Here is a 26,568-nt window from a genome sequence, read left to right as displayed (position 1 = left end):
TGGCAAATGTGCTAATCGATGCTTATCATAGTCTTATATATGATAGAGATGTCTTAACAGTTGAACTAGGAGAAGCAGAACAGTCTAGAGATGACCTAGTAATAGTTGCAGTTGATCTAAGATAGTCAATTGAGAGCCTAAAGAAAGAAAGAAATGTCTTAGAAAAAAGGATTGAAAATGTAGAACAAGAAAGAGATGACCTTCTAGTGGTAGTAAGGGATTTGAAGGAAACTATTGGGAAACCTATAATGAAGAGTAGGGCTGAAAATTATCAAAAAGGAAAGGAAGTTGCAAGCGAGGCACACATTAATCTTGAAAGTGAGCTAAATTCAGTGAAGTTTAGTCTGTGTGCTGAGCTTGAGAAAAACAAACAAATTCAGGAAGAACTAAGTAGATTGAAGAGTGATCTTGAAAAATCACTCAAGTGGACCTGGTCCTCTGATGCTATCACTGCCATGTACTCCAACAATGGGTGAAACAAGCAGGGGATTGGGCTTCAAAGGGAAAAGATTCCTTACAACCCTCATAGCAAGTATGTTACTATACCTGACAATTGGCTTTGCACCCACTGCGGTACTAATGGGCACCTTAAATAAAACTGTAAGGCCAGATTTTATCACAGCAGAAAAACAAATCATTTGCTGAAAAAGTAACTACTAGTAGAGAACCTAGTCTTCTTTTAAAAAAACGCATAATACCTGCATGAACCAAAAAATCCTTGATTCACCCCTTTCCTCATTACAAGGGACCCAAATTAGTTTGGGTTCCTAAAGCTAACTTCTAACTTTTCTTATGTAGGGAACAGTGAAACGGAGTAGCCTACAATGGTACATGCACAGTGGATGCTCAAAGCACATGACTGGAAGTACAAATGATTTCCTTTCACTTAAGGACCTGCAAGGACGGATTGTATCCTTTGGAAATGGAAAAAACAGATACATTCTGGGAATCAGAAGGATTGGAAAGTCTCTTTCTCACTCAATCGAAAATGTGTACTACGTGAACGAATTGAAGTATAGCTTGCTAAGCGTTTCCCAAATCTGTGACAAGGGAAACAAAGTGGAATTTGTGTCAAAACGTTGTACAGTCAAAAACCTGATGACCGGTGAGGTGGTGCTAGTGGCAAAAAGATATAAGAATATCTATGTAGCTAACTTTGAGTCCCTGAAGAATAATGATCTAAGCTGCCTAAGCGTTGTTGATGATGATACTAAATTATGGTACAAGAGGCTAGGTCATGCAAGCTTCACAGTGTTAACCAAATTAGTCAAGAAGGAGTTGGTTTGTAGTCTGCCCAAGTCAAATCATCAAGGATCACAAAGTGTGTGATGCATGTGAAAAAGGGAAGCAAGTCAGATCCTCATTCAAGCCCAAAAAGGAAGTCAGTACCGCAAGGCCACTTGATCTTTTTCACATGGATCTATGTGGACCTATGAGGGTACTAAGCAGAGGAGGAAAAAAATACATCTTTGTGATAGTTTATGACTATTCCAGATTCACCTGGACTTTGTTCCTCAGGACCAATGATGAAACCTTTGAAGTGTTTTTTGCCTTTGTCCAAAAGATCCAAGTGAAGATGGGTAATAAAGTAGCCTGCATCAGGTCTGATCATGGGATGGATTTTGACAATGTCAAATTCGATGAGTTATGCACTGAAAATGGCATCACTCACAATTTTTCTGATCCAAGAACACCTCAACAAAATGGCGTTGTGGAGACGAAAAATAGTACTCTCAAAGACATGTAAATAACAATGCTAATTGACAGTGGGATCGTAAAGTATTTCTGGGTAGAAGCTGTTAATACTGTGTGCTACTTGGTAAATAGGTGCATATCATATGAACTGTTGAATGGAAGGAAGCCCAAGCCGATACATCTAAGAACTTTTGGGTGTAAATGCTTTATTCATTACAATGGAAAGGAAGATCTTGGGAAGTTCGATGCCAAAAGTGATGAAGGAATTTTTCTGGGATACTCATCTCAAAGCAAAGATTACAAGGTTTACAACAAAAGGACTCAATGTGTCGAAGAAAGCATTCATGTGATCTTTGATGAAGCTTACCTCTCCGGTGAGAAGGACAGATATGTTGATCAAGATGGAGAGCCCTTATCTATGCCAGGTGAAGTAATTGACATGGTAAATGGAAAGGAAGACATGATGAGCCATATCAAGGAATCCAATGAAGAAGATACAAATACATCTCCATCAATTGGAGAGAACCTGGTCCCCCAATTGCAACAACTGAAGCTGAAAACAGAGTTGTTGATGCAGTCTATGGAACTCCACTCTATGAAGTAAGAAGTGCTCAAGAACCCCAGTCAGATATGCCTGGTTCCTCCACCAATGAGACTCAGGAACCAAATTGTATGTTCAAAAGTTCACATCCTCTTGACAACATAATCACTCCTCTTGACCCAGGAGTTCAAACCAGATCGAAAGCAAGAAACTCACTTGACTTCTCAGTTTTGTTTCCCAAATAAAGCCTAAAAATATGAAAGTAGCGCTGAAAGATACATACTAGATCATAGCTATGCAAGAGGAGCTGCACCAATTTGAAAGGAATAAGGTATGGCACCTGGTTCCTCGACCTGCTGATAGAACCATTATAGAAGCCAGGTGGGTATTCAGAAACAAACTTGATGAGTTTGAAAATACAACAAGAAATAATGCAAGGCTTGTGGTTCAAGGCTACAATCAGGAAGAAGGGATTGATTATGATGAAATATTCGCTCTTGTAGCTCGAATGGACGCCATTAGAATTCTAATTGCCTTTGCATCTTATATGGAGTTCACACTGTTCCAAATGGATGTCGAAAGTGCATTCTAAATAGCTATTTGAAAGAAGAAGTCTATGTCTAGCAGCCTCCTGGTTTTGAGTGTCACGAGCACCTTGATCATGTGTTTAACTAGATAAGTCATTGTACGGGTTAAAACAGGCTCCCAGGGCTTGGTATAAAAGGTTGTCAAAATTCCTTCCGAAAAATAGCTTTGCAAGAGGGAAGATTGACAACACTCTTTTTCTAAAGAGATGAGGGAGGAACCTACTCACTGTTCAAGTGTATGTTGATGATATCATCTTTGTTGCCACAACTGACTCTCTTTGCGAAGAATTTGCAAAACTCATGGGGAGCGAATTCGAGATGAGTATGATGGGAGAACTGAATTTCTTCCTAGGACTTCAAGTGAAACAATCTAAGAATGAAACATTAATAAGTCAGCAAAAGTACATCAAGGAGCTGCTGAAAAGGTTTGATATGGAAGCATCAAAAGTTATCGACACGCCCATTACAACAGCCACTCGTCTAGACATGGATGAACTTGGTTCCCCTGTAAACCAGACCATGTATAGAGGGATCATAGGGTCACTATTATATCTCACTACAAGCAGACTAGACATTATTTTTAACGTGGGTCTCTGTGCAAGGTTTCAATCTAGTCCAAAGGAATCTCATCTAAAGGTTGCCAAGAGAATACTGAGATATCTCAAAGAAACACAGGACCTGGTCATCTATTATCCTTGAGAAGATAGCTTTGATCTTATTAGGTATGTTGACGCTGATTATGCAGGATATCTGGTGGACAGGAAAAACACGTCTAGAATGGCACACTTCGTGGATTCCTGCTTAATCTCATGGGGTACAAGGAAGCAGAACTCTGTGGCACTTTCAACTACAGAAGCTGAATATATAGCAGTTGCCTCTTGCTGTGCTCAACTTCTATGGATCAAGCAACAATTCGAAGATTTCGGAGTATTCTCAGATTGTGTGCCTCTCTTATGTGATAATACTAGTGCACTCAATATGGCAAAAAATCCAGTTCATCATAAGAGGACTAATCACATTGATGTATGTCACCACTTCCTCAGAGACAATGTTGAGAAAGGACTTATATGCATGAAATTTTGTAGCACTGGAGACCAAATTGCAGATATATTTACCAAAGCCTTGAGCAGAGAACACTTCGAGCAAAATCGTCTGGCATTGGGGTTGATAAAGCCTAATTGAGAACCTGGTCCCTCAATGATTGGCTGTGAAAGAAAGGTTCAGGTAAACTTATCTAAAAGGTGTTTTATGGCAAAGTCTAACTCATCTATATACCGTTATAGGTAGACACACTTGATGATTACAGAGAAAAATAAGTATTTGAGGTTGTATACACTGGTAAAAAGGGCAAAGCTTACAGACAAGAGATCAGTCAGGGAACCTGGTTCTCCTGACATAGGTTAGTAGTTTCTCTGTTCTCTCATGCACAATTTTGAACAATTAAAACAAATGCCACATCATCAAAATATCAGTTTTTAGCTTTACATATTTTGAACCCAAACGCCTCACCAGTTATAAATCGACCCATCTCTCTAAAACTTGCTGCCCTTTTTCTAACTGATCCCTCTGTCATCATAAATACATCTATCTCTGTTACCGCACTTCACATATCAACACTTCCAAACCTGTTTCCTATTCTTTCTGTCTTCAGTTCACCAAATCTTCTCTCTTCTTCCCACCATGGTTGAAGATCAAATGCTCTCTAGTACTATCGAGTCCTCGCCAGTCGAAACACTAATGCCCGACTTTTCTCCTCACACTACTGATAACCAAAACCCTAGAACAGAGTCACCCCCACACTCCATCTGCGCTCCTACCCCTTCAAATTCCTGCTTTCACAAGATTCACCAAGTATCAACCCTCGCATGAGGTGTTGCCCTAGATCTCTTCTCTTACCTCGCCAAAAAAGAGGGATGTCATGAGTATTGCTGAGAATGAAAAAATCGAAAAATCTCAAGTTCTCCTATAGAAGAAAAGTCAAAAGCAGACCAGGTTAAGGGAAATAAAATCATTGACTTAACAAAGACTGCTCCTGAATCCCCATCCACGGGTGCCTCTCCTACTTCTCCTCAACTACTCATGAATCTGCAAGAAAAGAAAGCAATCGAAAATATGTCGTCCATTGCCAATGAAGGGGTTTTTGGCGGAGGATGTGAGGATGGTCTTAAGACTCAGGGGGAATAATCTGAGCATGTTGGAGAGGATAATGAGCATGTGCCTGTTGAACCTTCAGCACAGGAAGGTGCTATTACGAAACCTGCTGGAGGACCTGATCCGCCTTCGAAGGATCCAACTCAGGAACCCCAGGTCAGTACTGACCTTGCTCTCTCTCCTCATTTAGATGTTGAGCCTCTAAGTGTAATTATGCCTGAGAAAGGTCTTGTATCTGAAAATCAAAAGGAGGATAGTAAAGAAGATTCTGATCACTTACCAACTGCCAGTCTGCCTAGGCGTAGAGTAGCTGTTGGTGGAGAGACCACTCCTAAGCAACCCACAACAAGGTTGTAAAAGAATGAGGCTCTTGACTCTACTCTTAAGAACAGTCAGACTAAATCAAGGAGAAGAAAATTGGTGAAAGATGGCAAAGTTGTAAATGAGAAGATAGTGTCGGTTGTGAGTGTGGATGAAGAACAAGCGGAGGAACCTAGTACATTGACTAGGAAGTTGTCACAAAAGGTTGGTCTTCTCAAACCAAAAGGGGGATCTTTTATGTCTAATAAACGTCAAACAAGGTCTGCTGATGCTATTGCTACTGAGAATGTGGAGAAAGAGTTAGGTGAAAAATCTATGAAGTCTGATAAAAAGGAGAAAGGTGTTCGCAAGACTGCTAAGAGAAAGGTTGATATTAATGAGGAACCTGGTTCCTCAAAGAAGGCCAAAGCCGATGATCCGAGGAGTGTTGGGAAAAAAAGATTGAGAAGTCAAAAGGTACTATAGGGGCGCACATTCGCCTCTGATGTCTTAGAGGAGGCTGGTATGAGACAGTTAGTTGAGATATGTGATTTCCAACAATGGACACACTTGTTCACAAATGATGTTGCTAGGGTATATTAGGAGGAAGTTCAAAGCTTTTATGCCGACTTGTACAAGGTTGAGGATGGTCACATTTGTGCCTTGGTGAATGGGGTTGATATGGTAATAGACTCTGCCTTGTTGGGATCTATTCTTGGTGTGCCCACTGAAGGGATATCAAGTGTTCAAGGAGCTTGTACTCAGAACTTCAGAAACGCAATCTTTAAGGACAGAGTAGTTCAGTAGGGGGAACGAGTTCAAAAGAAGGCCCTCCTTTCTGTTTACCAACTGCTATTTGAGATGGTAAACAAAGTGTTGCTGCCTCGAGCTGAGCGAAGATCCATCACATCTCATGCAGACCTGTTCCTCATGGAAGCACTAGATGACTTTACTACCATCAATATGCTTAGGATCATGATAAAACACATGAACAAAGTGGCTGACTTTAAAGATGGTAATCATGGGCTACCATATGGTTTCCTTCTTACCAAGGTCTTTGATCACTTCAAGGTTCCTTTCAGACTAGTTAAAGTGGGTGCCAAGAAGCAAACTTTTTCAAAATGCACTCTTGAAGAATGTGAGTGTATAGAAGAATTTGGAGAGGTTGCAAGCACTTCTACTATTTCTCAGTTAATAAATGCTCAAAATAGTGCTACTACTAAGATAAGGCAATTAAAAGCAAGAAATGCTATCCTTGAGACTCAGATAAGTTAGCTGCAAGAGGCACCTGGTTCCAGTCACTCTCAGAACGAAGATGTTGCTCACCTGACAAAGGAGAATGCTGAGCTCAGGAAACAAGTGGAGGGCCTGAAAGAAAGACTGCTCAATGAGAAAATTTCAGCAAATGCACGAATGGATTTAGTCCTCCAAACAATTTCCTCTGCTTCCAAACCTTCTCCTCCCAGTGCTTCTTAAAACTGTCCCCTCAGTGTCCAGTCTCTCCGTGTTAGTTCTTATGATGATAACTTGTGGTAGTTTTGTTAATTGTTCTAATGTGTGGATGTGGTAGTAACATTGATTCTACTCTTGCTATAAAATCCAAAACTATGTTAATGCAAGCTTTTCCCTTGTTGTTGTTTATACCGTGCTTTTCTGCTCTGTTCTTAATCATGACTGTGTGCACATAAGTGGCATGAGTTAATTTAAAACTGGACTTCCTTCTTGCTTACCTTTTTTTAATCTTTTTATGATGCCAAAGGGGAAAAATAATTGCACTGATTAAGGGGGAATGCAGAGCTTCAGGGGGAAACTTAAGGTCTTTCTGGTTCTATGTGGCTCTTTCTGGGATTTTATATTATGAGTTTGTCATCATTTTAAAGGGAAAAATTGATAGGTTACAAGTACTTTGGTCATAAGTACTTTACTTTATGTTTTGATGATATAACAAACTTATTATCACGAACCAAATAAGGAACCTATTATACATTTACAAGACCTTAAGATCACAAGGTTCTAGTTTAAGATCCAGCTTGCGGTATGATTTAACTCTTCAAAGTGGAAGGGACAATTGAGGGAACAGGTCCCTACCAGTTCCCGAGGAGAATGTACGAAGTCAACTCTCCAACTGGAAAAGATCTGCCTGCACATGCTATAGTGTAGGAACAGTGCTGCAGTCAACTTTTCAGGGAAGACGTTTTACCTACATTGCTTACATCATTGTAAGTGATGTCACACATGTATATATACATTCAAGGGAGGTAAAACACAGCACTTGAACACTTAGAGATTTCACAAAAAAAGACTACTGACGTGAACATCCAGCATGTGAGTTTCAAGTGCTTCAAGAACAAAGAACAAAGCAACTACAGACCAGTTCCCATATCGAGTTATTGTATGTCCTTAGTTGAGTTGTGACTTTGTAATAGTTCTTCAATTGTAATTCCTATCTAGCTTATTTAGAAGCATTCTATAGGAACCCTTTGTAAACCTTAAACCAGAGTGTTTGAGTCTTGGTTAGAGTTAGTCATGTTGTAAAGTCTTTGTAATAGAGTTATTACAAAGTGTCTTGTAATAGAGTATTACAAGTTAGTGAGGGATAAAAGTTTAATTCCTAGGTTGCATAGGTTTTAATCTGAAAGTTGCTCAGTAGTGAAGTTGAAATCCTGCAAGAGTAGGTCGTGGTTTTTAATCCCGTTGAGCTAGGAATTTTCCATGTAAAATTTCTCTTGTCATTTATTTACTGTTGTGTGTGTATGTACTGTTGAACCTGATAGAGAACCTAATTTTCTATGGAGTTTGGTAGACCCTTATAAACTATCAATTATGCTGATATTCTGTATGTATGTAATGATATCCTTGTGAAGAATATAAATGTATCGAACAAATCGCGAGATCAACTCTTTCACACAAGCAATCGCCCTTGTCATCTAGAAACGTGCAGAGATAAGACCTATTGGAACCTTGATTTGTATAAGGTCGTGAATCATAATAAAATGGTTGGTCTTGACTAGAGCTTAGACTAAGATTCCACCATCCTTATGACTTATTTGTAAGCTAGATGTGAGTTTTTCAAAAGGTTAGATTTGAGGATTTTTTGAATGAAAATTTTGGGTTAAACATTTGGAGGCGTTTAGAGATCTGTACGGTCTTTAATATTTGAGAATGACACATATGCGCCAGATTAAGGTAATGACATCATAATATGTGTTTCATATCACGTGTGCTAAGCGACCAATGCGGTAGTAGAAAAATGAATCCCTGCTTCTTCATTGTGTGAGATCCCAAAAAGTTACATTAACTTTTCATTAAAGTACCCTTTGACCTTTGACTGTCTTTTGAAGTTGTTGTTACTTTAATATGTCACTAATAGTCATGACTGTTTAGGAAATGCAATACATGTCTAGGAAATCAGCTAACCTGGAACATATAGGTTCGAGTAGAAAGGAAGGACAACAAAAATAGTTTTTTATTTGTATCCACAGTTCGCCCATTACACTCACCATGAGGGTATTTAATGTAATTGTGGTACAATATTATAAATGAACTTGAGTTCACCTTTTTCGAGGATGAAGGATTGAATAAGCTATTGAAGTAGCGAATGATGTTTGGAGCATCGCGAGGAGTAATAATATTCTCATGTTAGTAGTGAATCCTTTTCGCATGTGATTGGATTTATACATGAAGCTTTTGTACAACCTTAATAGGTATAAAATTTACAGCTCTTGATGCTTGCAAGCCGCACAAATAATTTGCCAATATAAACTACGTGTCTTATTGATATGACATTATACTTTTGAGTCTAACCTACTATGAGCAAAGTGGATGATATTTGATGTTGGATCTTGGGTCCTCCGTGGGCTGACTCCGCCCATTTTGGAAGGGATAAAAATTAACTCTTTGGAGGAAGTTATTGAAGAGAAAAACTGTACAGTTAATAAAAAGAACAACGTGGGTTGTGTGGGGGTAAATGAAGAACTTCTTCTTCTCCCCTAAAGAGAACGCTCATTTTATCTCTAACAGAGAAAAGGATTATTGTTTGTATCCCCCATGTAAAACTTAGAGAAGAAGAAATGCAATTGAAAGTAAAATTACTTTGCATTTGATATCTCAGACGGTTATTCTGTACAGTGTTGTAATATATATATATATACATGTGTTCCTCCACTAGCTGGCAAAACACGTGCTCTAAATAAACTAACTATAGTTTATGTACAAGAAAGTTCTAGAAGAAGATTCTATGGCTAAAATTAAAACAAACAAGTAAAGAGCAATGGCTATAATGAAGCCACGTGTCCCTGTTAATGTGTTTAAGGAGGCAACTTTGATATCATATGATACATTGCATAAACCTAGCTACCAGAGATCTCTTTCAATTGAATACCATCGTCAACACCCCCCCCTCAAGTTGGAGGGGGGAGATTGAACCCCCAACTTGCTCAGGAGCTCACGATGAGAAGGCCCAAAAAGAGGTTTGGTGAAGATATCGGCCAATTGAGAACGAGTAGGAAGAAAGGAAAGGGAGATGAGACCAGATTGAAACTGTTGGCGGACAAAATGGCAATCAAGTTCGACGTGTTTCGTCCTCTCATGAAAAACAGGGTTTTAGCGATATGGATCGCAGCTTGGCTATCAGAATGAAGGGGAATCGGTAAAGAGGGAGGCACAGAGATATCCGTAAGAAGGCGGTGAAGCCAGGTTAATTTTGCCACTACACGGCGCATGGAGCGATACTCCGCCTCGGCGGAAGACAAAGAAACAGAAGGTTGTTTCTTGCATTTCCAAGAAATGGGACAACCACCCAAACTTATGAAGAAACCACTAATGGAACGGCGAGAATCAGGGCAAGAACCCCAGTCGGAGTCGCAAAAAGCGAGAAGATCAAAAGAAGGGGAAGAAGACATGAAAAGACCAAGACCAGGATCTTTTAGGAGGTAGCGAAGACAATGCATGGCAGCAGCCAGGTGAGGAGAACGAGGATCTTGCATAAACTGATATAGGTGTTGAACAGCAAAAGAAAGATCTGGCCTAGTATGAGTGAGCAAGTTGAGCTTACCATGAAGACGACGATAAATGGAAAGATCAGGGATAGGAGGACCAACTCCAGCAAAGAGCTTGATAGAGGGGTCCAAAGGGGAGGTGACTGGAGAAAGATCCAAACAAGAAAATTCTATGAGCAGTTCAAAAGTACATTTGCGTTGGCTAACAAGCAAACCAGAAGGCTCCTGCAAAATCTCCATGACCAAAAAGAAAGATAAGTGCCCTAAATCCTTAATTTTAAATTCAGCATCAAGGAAATGTTTCAATTCAGTCAATTCTTGCTCATTGTTGCCAGTAAGTAGTATATCATCAATGTACACAGCCACTTGTGAGACAGATGAACCACAACCACTTGTGAGATAGATGAACCAGACTTCTTGTAGAAGAGAGAGTAGTCATTGAGCGAGTGGGAGAACCCTTTAAAATTGAGGGCAGCAGTGAGCTTAGCATACCACTGGCGCGAGGCCTGACGAAGCCCATAGAGAGACTTCTTAAGGCGACAAACATGAGTGGGAGAGGGGGAAGGAAAACCAGCAGGAAATTTCATATAGACTTCTTTGTGTAGATCCTCGTGTAGAAAAGCATTATTAACATCGAGTTGATAAAGACCCCAACCCTTTTTAACAATAATAGCGAGAATGCAACGAATAATAGTCATTTTAACAACCGGAGAGAACATTTCAGTGAAGTTAATACCCTCACGTTGAGTGTCATCTCTAATAACCAAACGTGCCTTAAGCCTTTCAACACTGCCATCAGATTTAAGTTTCACTTTTTAAACCCATTTGCAGGGTAGAGCCTTTTTCCCAGGTGGTAGAGGAACTATTGTCCAAGTCTCATTGGACAATAAAGCATCCAATTCCTTAGCCATGGCTTCTTGCCAATCCAGGATGAGTAACAGCTTGAGAAAAGGAAGTGGGTTCATGAATGTGGGAAATAGAATTAACAAGCTGACGATTGAGAGGATATAGGGTGGAAAAGGATAGAACATTAGGTGAAATAGGAGAAAGAAAGCAAGGGGTAGAAACATCAGTAAGATGGATAGCATTGCATATAAAATCTGAAAGGTAGGCAGGTGTTTTGTGTTCTCTTAATGACCTGCGCAAGGGAGCCTCAAGAGGAACAAGAGAAGGTGCAGAATGGGTAGGGGACATAGGAATAGAGGTATCAGTGGAGGTAGATGAAGAGGCAGAACTAGAGGGGAATAGTATAGGAGATGTAGGAGAAGAGGAAGGAAGAAGAGAAGAAAAAGAAGGAGGGGAGGATAAGGATGGACTCAGATGAGAATCATTAGGAAGAGGAGAGTTAGGATGAGAAGAAGGGATAGAGAGAAGATAGTTGGAAGAAGACATAGTAGGGGAAACAGGAAAGAGGGGTTAAGAAGTAGAAGGCAAAACAGAAAAAGGAAAAATGGATTCATGAAACACAACATTTCTAGAAATAAAAACATGGTTAGTTTGCAAGTTTAGGAGCTTATAGCCTTTCTTCCCAAAAGGGTAACCAAGAAATACACAGACAATAGCCCTAGGATCAAGTTTTCCTCTTTGATGAGACAAAGTAGAGGCAAAACAAAGGCAACCAAAACACTTAAGTATATTATAGTTAGGAGATTTGCCAAAAAGAATTTCATAAGGTGTCTTGTGGTGAAGCAATTTGGTAGGATATCTGTTAATAAGAAAGGTGGCAGTTAAGAGGCATTCACCCCAATAAATGGTAGGAACTTTGGATTGAAATAGCAAGGCTCTACAGGTTTCAAGTAGGTGTTTGTGTTTCCTCTCAATTATACCATTTTGTTGAGGGGTGGCTACACAACTAGTTTGGTGAATGATCCCTTTAGACTGAAAATAAGCAGCAGCAGTAGAACCACTCCCTAGTTCTAAGGCATTATCAGATCGAATGACTTTAATGTTGGTGTCAAATTGTCTTTCACCATGGCAATAAAGGATTTGAGAATAGTGAAAGCATTGTCGTTGTTGCTCAAAAGGTAGGTCCAAGTTCCCCTACTAAAATTATCCACTATGGTTAGAAAATATTTAAAACCATCATAAGTAGTTGTTTTATAGGGTCCCCAAGTGTCAATATGTATAAGTTCAAATATGTGTGATGTGGAAGAGGTGATTTAGGAAATGGTAGCTTATGTTGTCTTGCTAGAGGACAAATAGAGCAAGGGTGAGGATTAGAAACAAAAGCATTCTGTGGTAGAACAGAGATGTGTTTCATACTTGAAATGGGCATATGCCCAAGTCTTACATGCCATAAAGTTCCACAAGAAAATTCAGAATTAGAAAACAGGGTGCAAACAGACTGATGACAATTATTAACAGGAAATGAAATTGTTTGGTTTGTTTGCAGGTGAGTTCCAGACATGGGATGAAAGGTCTGCAGCAGATAGAGTCCATCCTTCACTCTACCAGGATCCAGAGGCCTCCTCAAGGAAGGGCCCTGTAAGAAACAAGATGTAGCAGAAAAGGTAAGCAGACTGTTAAATTGTGAGCATAGTTTGTGAACTGATAAAAGGTTAAATTTGAAACTAGGAACTAAAAGCACTCTGTTAAGAGTGAGATCGGGATGGATACAAGATCGTCCAACATGTGTGACTTTAATCCTAAAAGAATTAGGTAGGTTGACAAAAACAGGTTGTGATAATGGTTTGATGTTGAAAAGAATAGATTCATCAAAAGTTATGTGTTATGAGGCACCAGAATCATGTATCCAAAAATGACAAATAGAATTCTTAGAAGTAGTTAGGATAGTAAAGGAAGCAATACCAGCACAGATAACTGTCATATTTGCTTCAGAATTAGAAGTAGTTTGTTGGCCAATTTTGACTTGGTGTAGTATCTCCATCAATTGAGAAATTTGCTCTTGATTTAATCCAATAGACACATCAGTATTTGTAGGCTGTGTAGAGTCTGGCTAAGTGTTGATGGCATTGCCATGTGCTGAATTATAAAAAGTTGGTTGTACATTCTCCCTTGGTTTGTTGTTCTTAAATCCTCCCTGTTGAAAATTTGTGGGATATCCTTGAAGCTTAAGCATTTTTCTATAGTATGTCCTGTCTTCTTGCAGTATTTGCAGCTTGAATTATTTCTCCGATTGTCCTGATAGGAATTGAGCTTTGAAGTACTGTAAAATGATCCTTGTTGCATATTGAATCTCTGATTGCCTTGCCCTAAATTGGATGACTGTCTAGTAACAGAGAAAGAGATAGAGTTTGTAGGTAAAATCCCCATAGGTTGTATACTTCTTTGTCTTTCCTCTTGTAGTAACAGAAAATAAGCTCGATCAATATCAGGTGAGGGATTCATCATCATTATATTGCCTCTACATGCAGTATATGTCTCATTAAGACCCATTAAGAATTGCACTAATTTCTGCCTTTCTTCAAGTGCACTGTTTTTCTCTACAGCCCCACACTTACAATCAACACAACTGCATACAACTCTAGAATCAAGTAGATCAATCTCATCCCATATGCCTTTCATATTGTTGAAATATGTTGCAATATTGTTTGAACCTTGTACAGTTTCCATTATTTGTTTTTGTAGATCAAATAATTGCGCTAGATTAGATTGTCCATATCTCTTCTCAAGCTGTTTCCATAGATCATGTGCAGACTTAGAATGAATTACACTAGATCTAATTTTCTTGGTAAGAGAATTTAATAGCCAAGCAAAAACCATATCATTACACCTTGTCCACAGATTAAAAACTCAGAATTTTCCTTTGGTTTAACTAACGTCCCATCTATGAATCCAAGTTTGTTTTTAGCAGATAAGGAGACTAGAATAGATTTCCTCCATGATCCATAACCAGTCCCATCGAAAGCAGAAAACACCAAGGCCATACCTGGCGAATCGGATGCATGAAGATAATAGGGATGAAGATGATCAATTTTCGCCATTATTGGAGCAGGAGAATCAGCGGAAGCACTGGAACCAGAATCTTCAGTCAAAACCATATTCAACGAGAGAAGATGAAACGATTACTGATATTCCAAAAATTTTGCATACTAAATCGCAATTGAATCTGGTGAAATTGATATGCTCTGATACCATGTAAAACTTGGAGAAGAAGAAATGCAATTGAAAGTAAAATTACTTTGCATTTGATATCTCAGACGGTTATTCTATACAGTGTTGTAATATATATATATGTGTGTGTGTGTGTGTGTGTGTGTGTGTGTGTTTTCCTCCACTAGCTGGCAAAACATGTGCTCTAAATAAACTAACTATAGTTTATGTACAAGAAAGTTCTAGAAGAAGATCCTATGGCTAAAATTAAAACAAACAAGTAAAGAGCAAGAGCTATGATGAAGCCACGTATCCCTGTTAATGTGTTTAAGGAGGCAACTTTGATATCATGTGATACATTGCTAAACCTAGCCGCCAGAGATCTCTTTCAATTGAATACCATCGTCAACAAAAAGAACTCATGATCAAGGCATTTAGTTCATATATTAATTTTGTTTCCTAGCAAATCAAATTTTGACTTATGACAATTCTTTTGGTGGTGAGTTAAAGATTTCCACTGCATCAAAAAGATACATAATTCATTGTTCTTGTTCCGCATAATTTATTCTTATAGAGTTAATAGTCATGGTCCTTCAGAAGGAATTGACAATGGGCCAGTGTGTGAATGCACTCGAGGGTGTAGTTTAATTGTCGAACTGGGTCGAGAACCATGATTCTCATGTTCAAATTGTAGCAGAAACAAAATAGTGAGTGATTTCCTCCTATATATGTTTGATCCTTAATGGAATAATTTTCTTGATACTTATGCTTATGAAAATTATCAGATACCCCGTAAGATTAATTGAAATGGGCACAAGCTTAATCCTAACACCATGATTACGAAGAAAAAAGGAGCAATGTGTGAAGATATATTCTAAAGATTCCGGCTCATTTTACAGTTAGGACAAAACTCACTAATATTTCTGTCAATTTGACGCATGTAAGCTCTAGCGGGAGTGATAATTATATGATTGAGTGCAAATAATACAAACAAATTAAAAGTTTGTGGGCCAGGCTCCATATTATTTGTGTATACTATCTACAGTATTTTAGAATATGAACTTTTATATGATTGAAGATGAACGAAATTATTGAAGCACTTTATCTATGTTCGTTCAATGCAATTAGCCCTTGAATGAAGGAATACAAACGTGACCTCTTAAGACAAATGTGGTGTTAGTATTTCACATTTTTTCCACGTGATGTTTTGTGTCACAGCCGTATTACCGACAAGCGGATATTTTTATATTTCATTAAATGTTGTAGTAAAAATAAATAAGAATATCGAATAATTTAACTGTAAGAGTTTTATATGAAATTAATATAAAAAGTTATACTTATATTAATTGGTGTGAACGTTGATACGAGCAAATATTTTTCGTGATAAAAGTAACATTATCATGTTAGTTTCAACAGGAAGACGAACTGCGGTTCAAAATTACGATTTTGAAGTGCAATAATGTTCTCTGTTCTCTTACGGAAGTTTAATCGTGTACTTTATATTCGTTTTCATTACCAAACACATTTGTTTGCCACAAAATCCGCTCAAGTTAGACCGTTGCAGATTTTAAAAATTTAGAGTGAATAAGCTCGATTCTATATAAACGTGTTAATAGTTTATACGGAAAAGGGCCAAATGTGTTCATGTACTATTGAAAATTAGTTATTATTATCCTCCGTTATACTTTCCTTCACTATCCACCCCTACCGTTACCCATTTTAATATTTATGCCCCTACATCTAATAGACTATTTTTTAAAGACACATGACACGATCTTAAAAAGCCTAACCATCTACCTTTTTACCCTACCTGTTCAGCCCGACCCGGTAGCCCTCCATACATCCCTAAAAAAAGCTTAATCTTATTTCTTCTCCAAAAGTGACTACTAATTGCTTTAGTTTGTTTCAAACGTTCTGTCCGTAATTACTACTATACCCTAGGAATAAACTAGTAACACGGTAATTTGAATGCATCAAACCCACAAAACTCTGCACCTTTTGCTTCTTTTCTTGAAAAAAGAAATTTAGCTTGAAATCTCTTGCACGAAATCAATCCTCGGAATCCAACTCAATCTGCCAATTTTTTGCTCTACTTGCTCCAGATGCACTCATTCTCTATTCGAATTCATACAGTTGAGTTGTTGTGCACTGATTTCCACATTTTAATGCAAGTTATATGAAGATTATGCATCATTCTCAGATTTGATGCCCTCCGTCAGAGATAACACCAAAAAAGGGGGAGGCACATATGGTGAAAAAAGAGATAGGGAGTTCGAGAAGAAACACACGAAAAGGGAAAACACATAAAGAAAAATTGGGGGGGGGGGGGGGAGGGGGATGCACAACAAAGAGCAGCTGAAAATTGGCCACTCTCTCTGGTCGGCTTCTCTTCCTCGTAACAGCAGCTCAAAACATTTCTTCTCCATGTGAGAACCAGTAAAATCTATCCTCCAAAATACCCCAAACCACCACCAAAAACCAGAAAGCAAATTTAAGCTAATATAGACATACATCCATTTTCTTAAAATGTTCCATTACATATGTCGATAATTGCAGCAACTCATATGCAAATACTGGTGTATTCTTGACCTTCATTTTCTCTAACTTACTTTACAGAGGTGAACAGGAAAAGCATCCACAATGTTTAATGAATTTGAACCCTAGTGTTGGAGAAGAAACAAGATTAAGCTTTTTTGAGGGATGAATGGAGGGCTACCGGCTCGGCCTGAACGGGTAGGGTAAAAGGGCAGATGGTTAGGCTTTTTTTAAGATCGTGCCACGTATCTTTAAAAAATGGTCCGTTAGATGTAGGGAAATAAATATTTAAATGGGTAACATTAGGGGTGGATAGTAAAGGAAAATATAATGGAGGATAATAATAACTAATTTTCAATAATACATGGATATGTTTGGTTCTTTTTCGTAGTTTATACACATAAAGAGTTTCATAGAAACAGAGGCCGATCTAAGAATTTAATTTTATGAATTTAGAACGACCATTTTACGTATTAATTATTGAGTTCTAATATTTAATAAATTTTAAATATAAAATATAATGTTTGAGTAAAAATTATTGGGTCGTAGTTGCGGGACTTCCACCTCCGCCCCTACATAGAAAACTCCGTCCAATCGGTTGCATATCATCTAAATCCGCCGAATATGGAGAAGCAGCCTAGCAAAGTACAAAAGTTGTCAACGTTTGATATTAAAGCAGCAGCAAAGCACGAAGAGCACCACCTTTCTGATTTCTGCTAAACACGTGTTTCTACTATAATAATCATTCAATATAATCACTTTAGCTGTATTTTCTTTTCCAATTTAAACGCACGTGTATAAGAAAAAGAAAAAAAAACAGAGAGATGTGTGAGAGCATTCCGTAACTTGATTGATGATTTCTTGGTACTTGAATAAATTTGAGTATTTGACAATAGATTACTAATAGCCCGGTTGGTCAAGTCGCAAAAATTAACTTATTTTGAGAAATACTTTTTCTCAAAAATAATTTTTCTCAAAAGTGCTTTTGGTGAGAATTAATTTGTGTTTTGCTAATTAATTTGAAAAACACTTTTGAGCAGTCATTAGTGTTTGGCCAAGCTTTTAAAAACTACTTCTAAGTATATTTTTCTTCAAAGTGCTATTCAAAAAAGTATTTTTTGAGAGAAGCTATTTTTTCTGTTTCTGTTACTGCTCAAAAGCACTTTTTTCTTCTAAAAGCTTGGCCAAACACTTCGACTTTGAAAAAAAACACTTTTTTAAAAGAAAATTACTTTTGGATTTGGAGAAGCTTGGTCAAACAAGCTACACATTTAGTGATTTTTTTCACCGTAAAGAAAGTGATCCACTCCAAATTTAATTAAGAGGGTGTTTGACTAATCTTATAAGTTGGTCAAACTAGCTTATAAGCACTTTTCGGCTTTTCTACGCGTTTGGTAAAGTTAAAAGTGCTTATAAGCCAAGTGCTTATAAACAAAACATAAGCCAAAAGCCATAAGATGGTCACCCACAACTTATGAATTTTTAGCTTATAAACACTTTAGGTTTAACCAAGATTTTTACTATTTTATCCCTAAAATATTTCTTTTCCAAACAAAACTCCTACATCGATACTCACTAGCTCACATATTTTTTCAACCTAAACCCCCCGCCTCTTCAAGTCTACAATTCTCATTGACTATTTGAGGTAAGCAAATTCTCTATTCTTTTGCATATTTGTCTCTATGTGAATGTGTATTACTCTTTGAACTGTTAAATGATGACATATCAAATTTTTGGTGTATTGCTTTCTAAGTGTTATGGTGATGAAGACAGTATTTCTCTTCAAATATTTTATCCTATTTAGGTTTATTTTTTTATTGAGAAACTTTTATCAATTTATTAATTATTATAACTTATGATCATATGATTATCATAAAATAAATTATATTTATCATAAAAATTATCTTATCTAATCACAGTTGTATTTAAAATAAAATAACAAATAGAATATTTTGTTTTTGAATCGATCAGGAATCTAAAATTTTGAAGTAATTATGCCCTTATAAATGTAAACAGTTCTAAGATTAGTCAAATCATTTTAACAGAAAAAGAGCTTAGCAACATTTTTTTAATCAAATACTGCAGCACTTTATCATCAATTGCAGCACTTGTATCCAAACATATAACTGCTTATTTATTAAATCCGTTTCCGTACCTAATAATTACTAACTACTTTAAATCAGCTAATCCAAACAGGCTCTAAGTTTTATTGATTTATTATGTCTATTCTAAAATGGGATGAAGTTCATATTCCAAAATGGTAGGGTACTTATTCGGTTTTAAAAACATGTATCACTGATATTATCTAGAAACTTGAACCTATTTTGCCTACGAGTTTTCAAATATGTTAAATAGGGTTTGAGAACAAATAATTTGATTTATATTACCTTTCTTATTATTTTTAGATATGTAAATCGTATTAAAGTAAATAAATCAATAATTGCTTTTGTACAAAACATTTTATGGATTAATATAATTCACTTAACATCCAATACATTGTTCTTGTTTTTTTTTGTTTTTGTTTTTTGTTATGGTACTTGAATTATCTTAATTAAGAAAAAAAACTTGGACTAAATATTGTCTTTTTAGTTTTATGTTTTAAAGCAAGTAACTAGAATTCTATGAATCTGCTTATAGAAATGCATTACTAAGGCACACTGTGGGAGTCTCGTGCACTTTCTCTTCTCCTACCTTAATCCTCGAGTTTAATATAAAAATTAATAAAAAGAAGAAGTATAAAATAAATGAATCAGTTGTAAAATTATTCATTGAATTAAGTCCTGCTATGGATACTTCATGGGATGTTTCTCAAACCCAATCCTTTCTTACCTAAAACGTGATATTAATATTACGGCTGACCAATATGAGTCAAACACTCGAACAAATGGCTGCTCGCTTTTGAATATTGAAATCTTCTTTTTTTAACTTTTGACAATTTCCGACCACCCCACTTAATAAATATCACATAAAATTTCAACCCCAATTGAATCACAATTCTATTTTTATATCTTCTCAATATTTTGAAACCACCATGAAAGCAATCCACCACCTCCATACCACCCATCTCCACCATCTTAGCCACCAATTACACAACAATAGACTTTCCATGATCTATGCCTACAAAGATGGTTCAATTGAAACTCAAAGAAAAACCTCAAAGAAATCAAATAGACTAGGTGAAACATTATCAAACCTTTTAAACATTCAAAAACCATACCAAAAGATCAATAATCCTAGTACTTATTCAAATTGGAACACTTTGAACATTGAAGACAAGGCTAACACACCTACCATGTCACCTAAGGAGGACATATCCGATCGATGGCGCGACATTCATGGTGTTCAAGAATGGGAAGGTCTTCTTGATCCACTACACCCATTGCTTCGTCGAGAAATTGTTAAATATGGCGAATTTGCTCAAGCAACTTATGATGCATTAGATTTCGACGCGTTCTCAGAATATTGTGGAAGTTGCATGTATAATAGTCAAAAGTTGTTTGACAAGTTAGGACTTAGCAAAAGTGGCTATAAAGTTACCAAGTATATATATGCAATGTCACATATAGATATGCCACAATGGCTTGAAAGATCAAGATTGACATATACATGGAGCAAAGATTCAAATTGGATTGGTTTTGTTGCCGTGAGTGATGACGAAGAATCGCGACGAATTGGGAGGAGAGACATTGTTGTGGCATGGAGAGGGACAGTGACACCTTCAGAATGGTATGAAAATATGCAGAGGAAATTAGAGCCAATTGGGCATATGGACTCAAAAGTGGAACATGGTTTTCTTAGTATTTACACATCTAAGAGTGATTCAACTAGGTATAACAAGTCAAGTGCATCAGAACAAGTTATGAAAGAATTGAAAATATTGGTGGATTTTTACAAAAGCAAAGGTGAAGAAGTTAGCCTCACAATAACAGGACATAGCTTAGGGGGTGCACTAGCTCTCCTAAATGCTTATGAATCAGCAGCAAAATTTCCAAGAATTCCAATTAGTGTTATTTCATTTGCAGCCCCAAGAGTTGGAAATATTGCATTTCGAGACGAGATTTACCAAATGGGAGTCAAAATTTTACGCGTTACAGTAAAACAAGATTTAGTCCCTCGAATGCCCGGAATAGTTTTTAATGAAAGTTTACAAAAATTTGATGATTTTACAGGGACATTGGAGTGGATTTACACACATGTTGGAGCAGAATTGAAGCTTGATGTTAGGTCTTCACCTTATCTTAAAAGGGGATTTAATTTCATAGGGTTTCATATGCTTGAGACATATCTTCATTTAGTAGATGGTTTTGTTAGTACAAGTTCAACATTTAGGTCTAATGCTAAAAGGGATGTAGCATTAGTGAATAAGGAATGTGATATGCTTGTAGATGAGTTAAGAATTCCTAGTTGTTGGTATCAATTGGCCAACAAGGGGTTAGAGTGTAATTCTTATGGTAGGTGGGTAAGGCCCAAAAGAGATCCAGAAGATATTCCTTCACCTACTAGAGAAGATTATAGTTATGGATTGCAAGAAATTAGTTATGGATTTTGAATCCTTTTTCACTATTTAATTTACTTTGATATCTTAGTTAACTTCAATTTTTCTTATGCCCTTGTAGGATTTGACTATGATTTAAAAAAAAAAATAGCTGAAGCAATAGAGAGAACAAGGAATAATGCTTTAAAAAGTACACTAATAGCCGTAAAAGGACTCCTCGATCCGAAAGATGCCCCAATGTAAATGTGCCTAGCTAAGTAGAATAAGTGTGGGGCAAGAGTTGTAAAAAGGTTGCGATCAAATAAAAAGTTTGTAACGACCCAAAATTCACTAGTCGTGATGATAGCTAACCCAATCTGCTAGGTAAATCAATTTAACAATTATCTATTTCCAATTAAATTAATAAAACAATTAACTGGAAGAAATTATCTGAAACATATACATTTTTCAAAGACTGGTAGTACAAATCACGAGCTTCTAAGAATAGAGTTTACAAAGTTGATATGAAAAAAATACATCTTTTGTTTGAAAAGTACATAAACAGAATTTTATAATCTAAGGCTACCATGAACAAGAGGAAGCTACAGCAGGAATGCAGATACGCCTTCAAATCCAACAACCATCGAATACAGCAACATCAGCTTCTAGGATCTGCACGCTGTGCAGGAAGTGTAGTATGAGTACAACCGACCCCATGTACTCAAAAAGTAACAAATCTAACTTCAGATTGAAAGTAGTGACGAGCTGGAACATAGATCGGGTCCAACACCAATAACCAACAGTATTTCATACAAAGTAGAGCATATAAACAAGGAAATAATCTCAGAGATAAAAATGTTCAGCTTTTGCACAGTTTTCCGAAAAAAGTTCCCTTTTCAAAGACATCAGTGAAAACCCAAATCCTTTACCGAAATCGTTAAAAAATACAAGATAGTATGAAAACTATAATTTTTTCCAAAAATCCTTTCCACAATAAATAATATATTTATTTTTTCTTTCCAAATAACAAGTGTAAAATACCTCTCTATACCACATATCGATGTGTGTAAAGAAATCATGAACGATGTGATACCATACAACATGAGAAAGAATGCATCTCTATGCATGCATGTCATGTATGCATACCAGTGCCATGTATCCCAAAGATGAAACATGAGCTCACACTCTCCACTCAAAATGCTCAACCACTCGGTACTGTATATGGCTCATACGGCCAAGGAAAGATCCATCCCGGAATATATATATCACTGATCATTAGTTACTCAGTACCGAGGAAAGGACATTCCGGCTCCATGGAGAAGATCCATCTCCATGTATATATATGAATGTTCAACCACTCGGTACTGTATATGGCTCATACGGCCCAGGGAAGATCCATCCCAGAATATATATATATCACTGACCATCAGTCGTCACTACCGAGGACAAAGGCCGATCCAGCCCCATGGAGAAGATCCATCTCCAAGCCCAAGGAAGATCCATCTCCCAGGTAAGATCCATCCCTGAATATAATCAACCGCGCTCACTAGGGGTGTGTTACAGACACCGGAGGGGCTTCTTCATCCCAAACGCTATCATAAATCAACATAATCGTTGCGACGTGCAGCCCGATCCCATAACTGTCACTCATAATCAGGATCTCGGCCTCACTCAATCATCAATCTCTCCAGTCTCACCCACGGGCTCACAATGTAATGAAAACTGACTCGGAACAATGATATGATGTATCAATAAGTAACAACTAAGACTGGGATATGATATGAATTCATGAATGTGACTGAGTACGAAATATCAATGAAATCAATGAGATAACAGCAAGAAATGACCACTATGGGTCCCGACAATATCAGCACAAAGCCTAAACATGATATCTAGCATGATGTACAGCTCAGTTACTTTATGACATGGTGAAAACACAGATATCAACAAAATAGGACCACTATTTAGTGCCCTAGAAATCACAGAGTCACAATTCACAGGGTGCATGCCCACAAGCCCATCACCTAATATGTGTGTCACCTTAACACCAATCACATAGCACATAATTTGGGGTTTCATACCCTCAATACTAAGTTTAGAAGAGTTACTTATCTTGAACAAGCCAATTCCAACACCGAGCAAGCCAAGCGATACTTCAAAAATGCCATCATGCGCGTAGCAATCTCCGAACGACTCAAAACTAGCCAAAAGCAACTCAAATACATTAGATAAAGCCTAAGGAAGCTTTTACAAATGATAAAGATCGAATTTTACGTCAAATCCCAAATCCGGCAAAAAATTACGCCCGAGCCCACATCTCAAAACTCGACAAAACTCACAAAATCCGACAACTCATTTAATTACGAGTCCAACCATACTAGTTTCACTCAAATCCGACTCCAAATCGGTGCTCAAAACTCAAAAATTTATATTATGAAACTTTAGGCCAAAATCACCAATTTCTCTTTAGAATTCACCAACTAATTTCCAAATATGAAGATAGATTCATGAAATGTAATCAAACTGAGTAGAGAACACTTACCCCAATCCTTGTGATGAAATTTGTTTCAAAATCGCCTCAATCCGTGCTTGGAAATGTTAAAATGAAGCCAAAATCGCTAACCCTTGTATTTACCATTCTGCCCAGCACTTCTGCATTTGCAGTTAAATTGGCGCATCTATAGCCACCGCATTTGTGGTCAAATCTTTGCTTATGCGACCACACTCACCAGCCGAACCCCCGCACCTGCGAAACAATTTTTGCTCCTGTACACTCGTAGGTGCGACTTTCCTCTGCATCTGCAATGACCTCCAGCCAAGACTTCTTGTGCTTCTGCGACCATTTGTACGCATCTGCAGACTCGCATCTGCGCCCATACTTTCGCAGATGCGGAAACACCAAAACCAACAATAATACACTTTAGCCAAAAATTTCCAAAATGCTCCGAAATCAATTCGAGACACGTCCGAGCCCCCCGGGACCCTGTCCAAACATACCAACAAGTTCCATAACATATTACGGACCTACTCGAGGCCTCAAAACACACATAACAACATCGAAATGACGAATCACACCTCAATTCGAAGTCATTGAACTTTGAAACCTCAACTTCCACAATCGATGTCGAAACCCATCAAATCAAGTACGATTGACCTAAAATTTTGGACACAAGTCACATTTGACATTGCAAACCTGCTCAAATTTCTAGAATCGGAATCCGACCTCGATATTAAAAAGTTCACTCCAGGTCAAACTTTCCAAAATTCCAACTTTCGCCAATTCAAGCCTAATTCTACCACGGACCTCCAAACCACAATCCGGACGCGCTCATAAGTCCAAAATCATCCAACGGAGCTAACGGAACCATTAGAAATCCAATCTGAGATCAAATACTAAAAAGTTAAACTTGGTCAAATTTTTCCAATTTGAAGCTTCTAGTTGAGAATTATTCTTCTAAATCAACTTCGAATAACCTGAAAACCAAAACCGACGATTCACATAAGTTATAATACATCACACGGAGTTACTCATGCTCTCAAACAACCGAGCGAAGTGCAAATGCTCAAAACGACCGGTCGGACCATTACAAAGTTATTTGGGTCAGGAATGTCAACCACGAAGTTGGGTGGGACGTGATGAAGTTCAACTTACCTTAATTGTTAAATACGTCTCGTTATCTGACTATATATGCTAATAAGATTATTTAAGCAAACCAAGTACGAATAAGGTCTTTATTAAAACCATATAAAAAATAGCTAACGAAAGTTTAGCAAACTAAAATATGAAAATCTAACCCATCAACGACAGTCACGAGCCTCTAAGTGTGTAACCAAAAAATAGATTTTTCGGTCAAAGTCAATAACAAAAAGAAATCGGGTTACTAATAACCAAAATTTACTTTACCTTTTTAATAGTTTAAAGAATAAGACAAATAATGGACATAATAGACAAGGAAAGAAAATTCGAAGTAGATTGATAATCACTCCCAGAATTGCAGTTACAACCTTATGAATATAGTAAAGAATAATTGCATATATTTCAATAATAATCAGATGCTATTACAAATGAAGACTAGGCCCTTATATATGAGTACATAATAATAACAATTTCCTTACTTAATTCGGGCTTGTTAATGAAATTAATTGCCTTGATTACCCGTTACCATATCTAATTGTAACTGAAGCATTTATGACTAATGATTTCCCGTAACCACGATTAATGTCGATTTCTCTTCCTTATTTATAATAGATTCGTGCATGTTCCTTCTTTAATGGTCTTTATGCATTCCGCTCCTATTTAATCTTTTCCAGCTATTAGAGACGGTTCCTTTCCTAGAGAAATTTTGGAGGTGTTTCTCCCGTGCCTTCCTAAATTTTTTAACCCATCTAATTAGAAAATACCATGTCACGACCCAAAATCAACTGTCATGATGGCGCATATAATGGAACTAGGCAAGCCTCAACTCAACAACCCAACTCAGTGAAAATAACTTTAAAATAATGACAGAAGTAGTTAACATTAAAGAAACTCTTTTGAAAACATAATAAATCCGAAAGTTTGATACAATACACCCCAAAACCGGGGTGTCACTAAGTACATGAGCGTTTACTTGGAATATAATCCACTATCATGTATAACGAAAACAACTGAAAAAATACATCGAATGATAAAAGAGGAGAGTCAAGGCCAGTGAACGCTGTGCAGCTACCTTGATAGTCTCCAAACTCTGAGGTCTCAATCAGCAACGCCGTGAACAGAGTCGCTTGGATCTGCACACGAGGTGCATGGAGTAACCTGCATTCACCAACTCAGTAAGTAACAAGTCCGAACTTTGGACTGAAAGGTAGTGATGAACTCAACCACAATAGATATAACAACAATAAATGTGTAGAAACGTAGACATGCTTTCAAGTCAAATAGACAACTAAAGGCAATAAAGTAAATACAAATCTGAATGGTGTAAGGTATACAACTTAGCTATCTCTACATGCCAATGCACAAACTATATGAAATGCACTATGTACTCCCACTCTCAAGTGCTCAACCATTCAGTACTGTATATGGCCGCCTAGCCTAGGGAAATCCATCCCGTAACATATACAACACTAACTGTAAGTCACCCAGTACCGAGGAAAAAGAGCAATCCAAACCTGTGGAGAAATCCATCTCCAGGTATCAAGTACTTCAGAATAATCCATGTCCAAGGAAATCCATCCCTCATTAATATCATCAGC

The 26,568-nt window shown here is 37.3% G+C and overlaps 2 protein-coding genes across 2 annotated transcripts; one reads left to right on the top strand and one right to left on the bottom strand.

Moving 5' to 3' along the window:
• Positions 1 to 11,687: 11,687 nt before the first annotated feature.
• On the bottom strand, positions 11,688 to 14,272 carry LOC138882809 (uncharacterized). The gene is made up of 5 exons (XM_070163442.1): positions 14,003 to 14,272; positions 13,279 to 13,904; positions 12,859 to 12,916; positions 12,562 to 12,753; positions 11,688 to 12,311 (listed from the first exon to the last, which is right to left on the bottom strand). Exons 1-5 carry the CDS (start codon positions 14,270 to 14,272, stop codon positions 11,688 to 11,690), a joined length of 1,770 nt encoding a protein of 589 aa, XP_070019543.1.
• Positions 14,273 to 19,865: 5,593 nt separating this feature from the next.
• Positions 19,866 to 21,591, top strand: LOC104239715 (phospholipase A1-Igamma1, chloroplastic). Its single transcript, XM_009794428.2, has one exon. It carries the CDS (start codon positions 19,891 to 19,893, stop codon positions 21,406 to 21,408), a length of 1,518 nt encoding a protein of 505 aa, XP_009792730.1. The 5' UTR covers positions 19,866 to 19,890; the 3' UTR covers positions 21,409 to 21,591.
• The last annotated feature ends 4,977 nt before the right edge of the window (positions 21,592 to 26,568 follow it).

The sequence above is a fragment of the Nicotiana sylvestris genome, chromosome 12, assembly GCF_000393655.2.
Source record: "Nicotiana sylvestris chromosome 12, ASM39365v2, whole genome shotgun sequence".
NCBI lineage: Eukaryota > Viridiplantae > Streptophyta > Magnoliopsida > Solanales > Solanaceae > Nicotiana > Nicotiana sylvestris.
The sequence above is the reverse complement of the archived record's forward strand: the minus strand, read 5'-3'. Positions and strand labels throughout refer to the sequence as shown.

Coding starts and splice junctions, on each gene's coding strand:
- LOC138882809 (XM_070163442.1), bottom strand. CDS start 14,272: ATGGTTTTGACTGAAGATTCTGGTTCCAGTGCTTCCGCTGATTCTCCT. Junction 12,917..13,278: donor ACAACAAACCAAGGGAGAAT/GTACAACCAACT, acceptor TAATTCTTTTAG/GATTAAAGTCACACATGTTG. Junction 12,312..12,561: donor CTTGTGGAACTTTATGGCAT/GTAAGACTTGGG, acceptor TAATTTTAGTAG/GGGAACTTGGACCTACCTTT.
- LOC104239715 (XM_009794428.2), top strand. CDS start 19,891: ATGAAAGCAATCCACCACCTCCATACCACCCATCTCCACCATCTTAGC.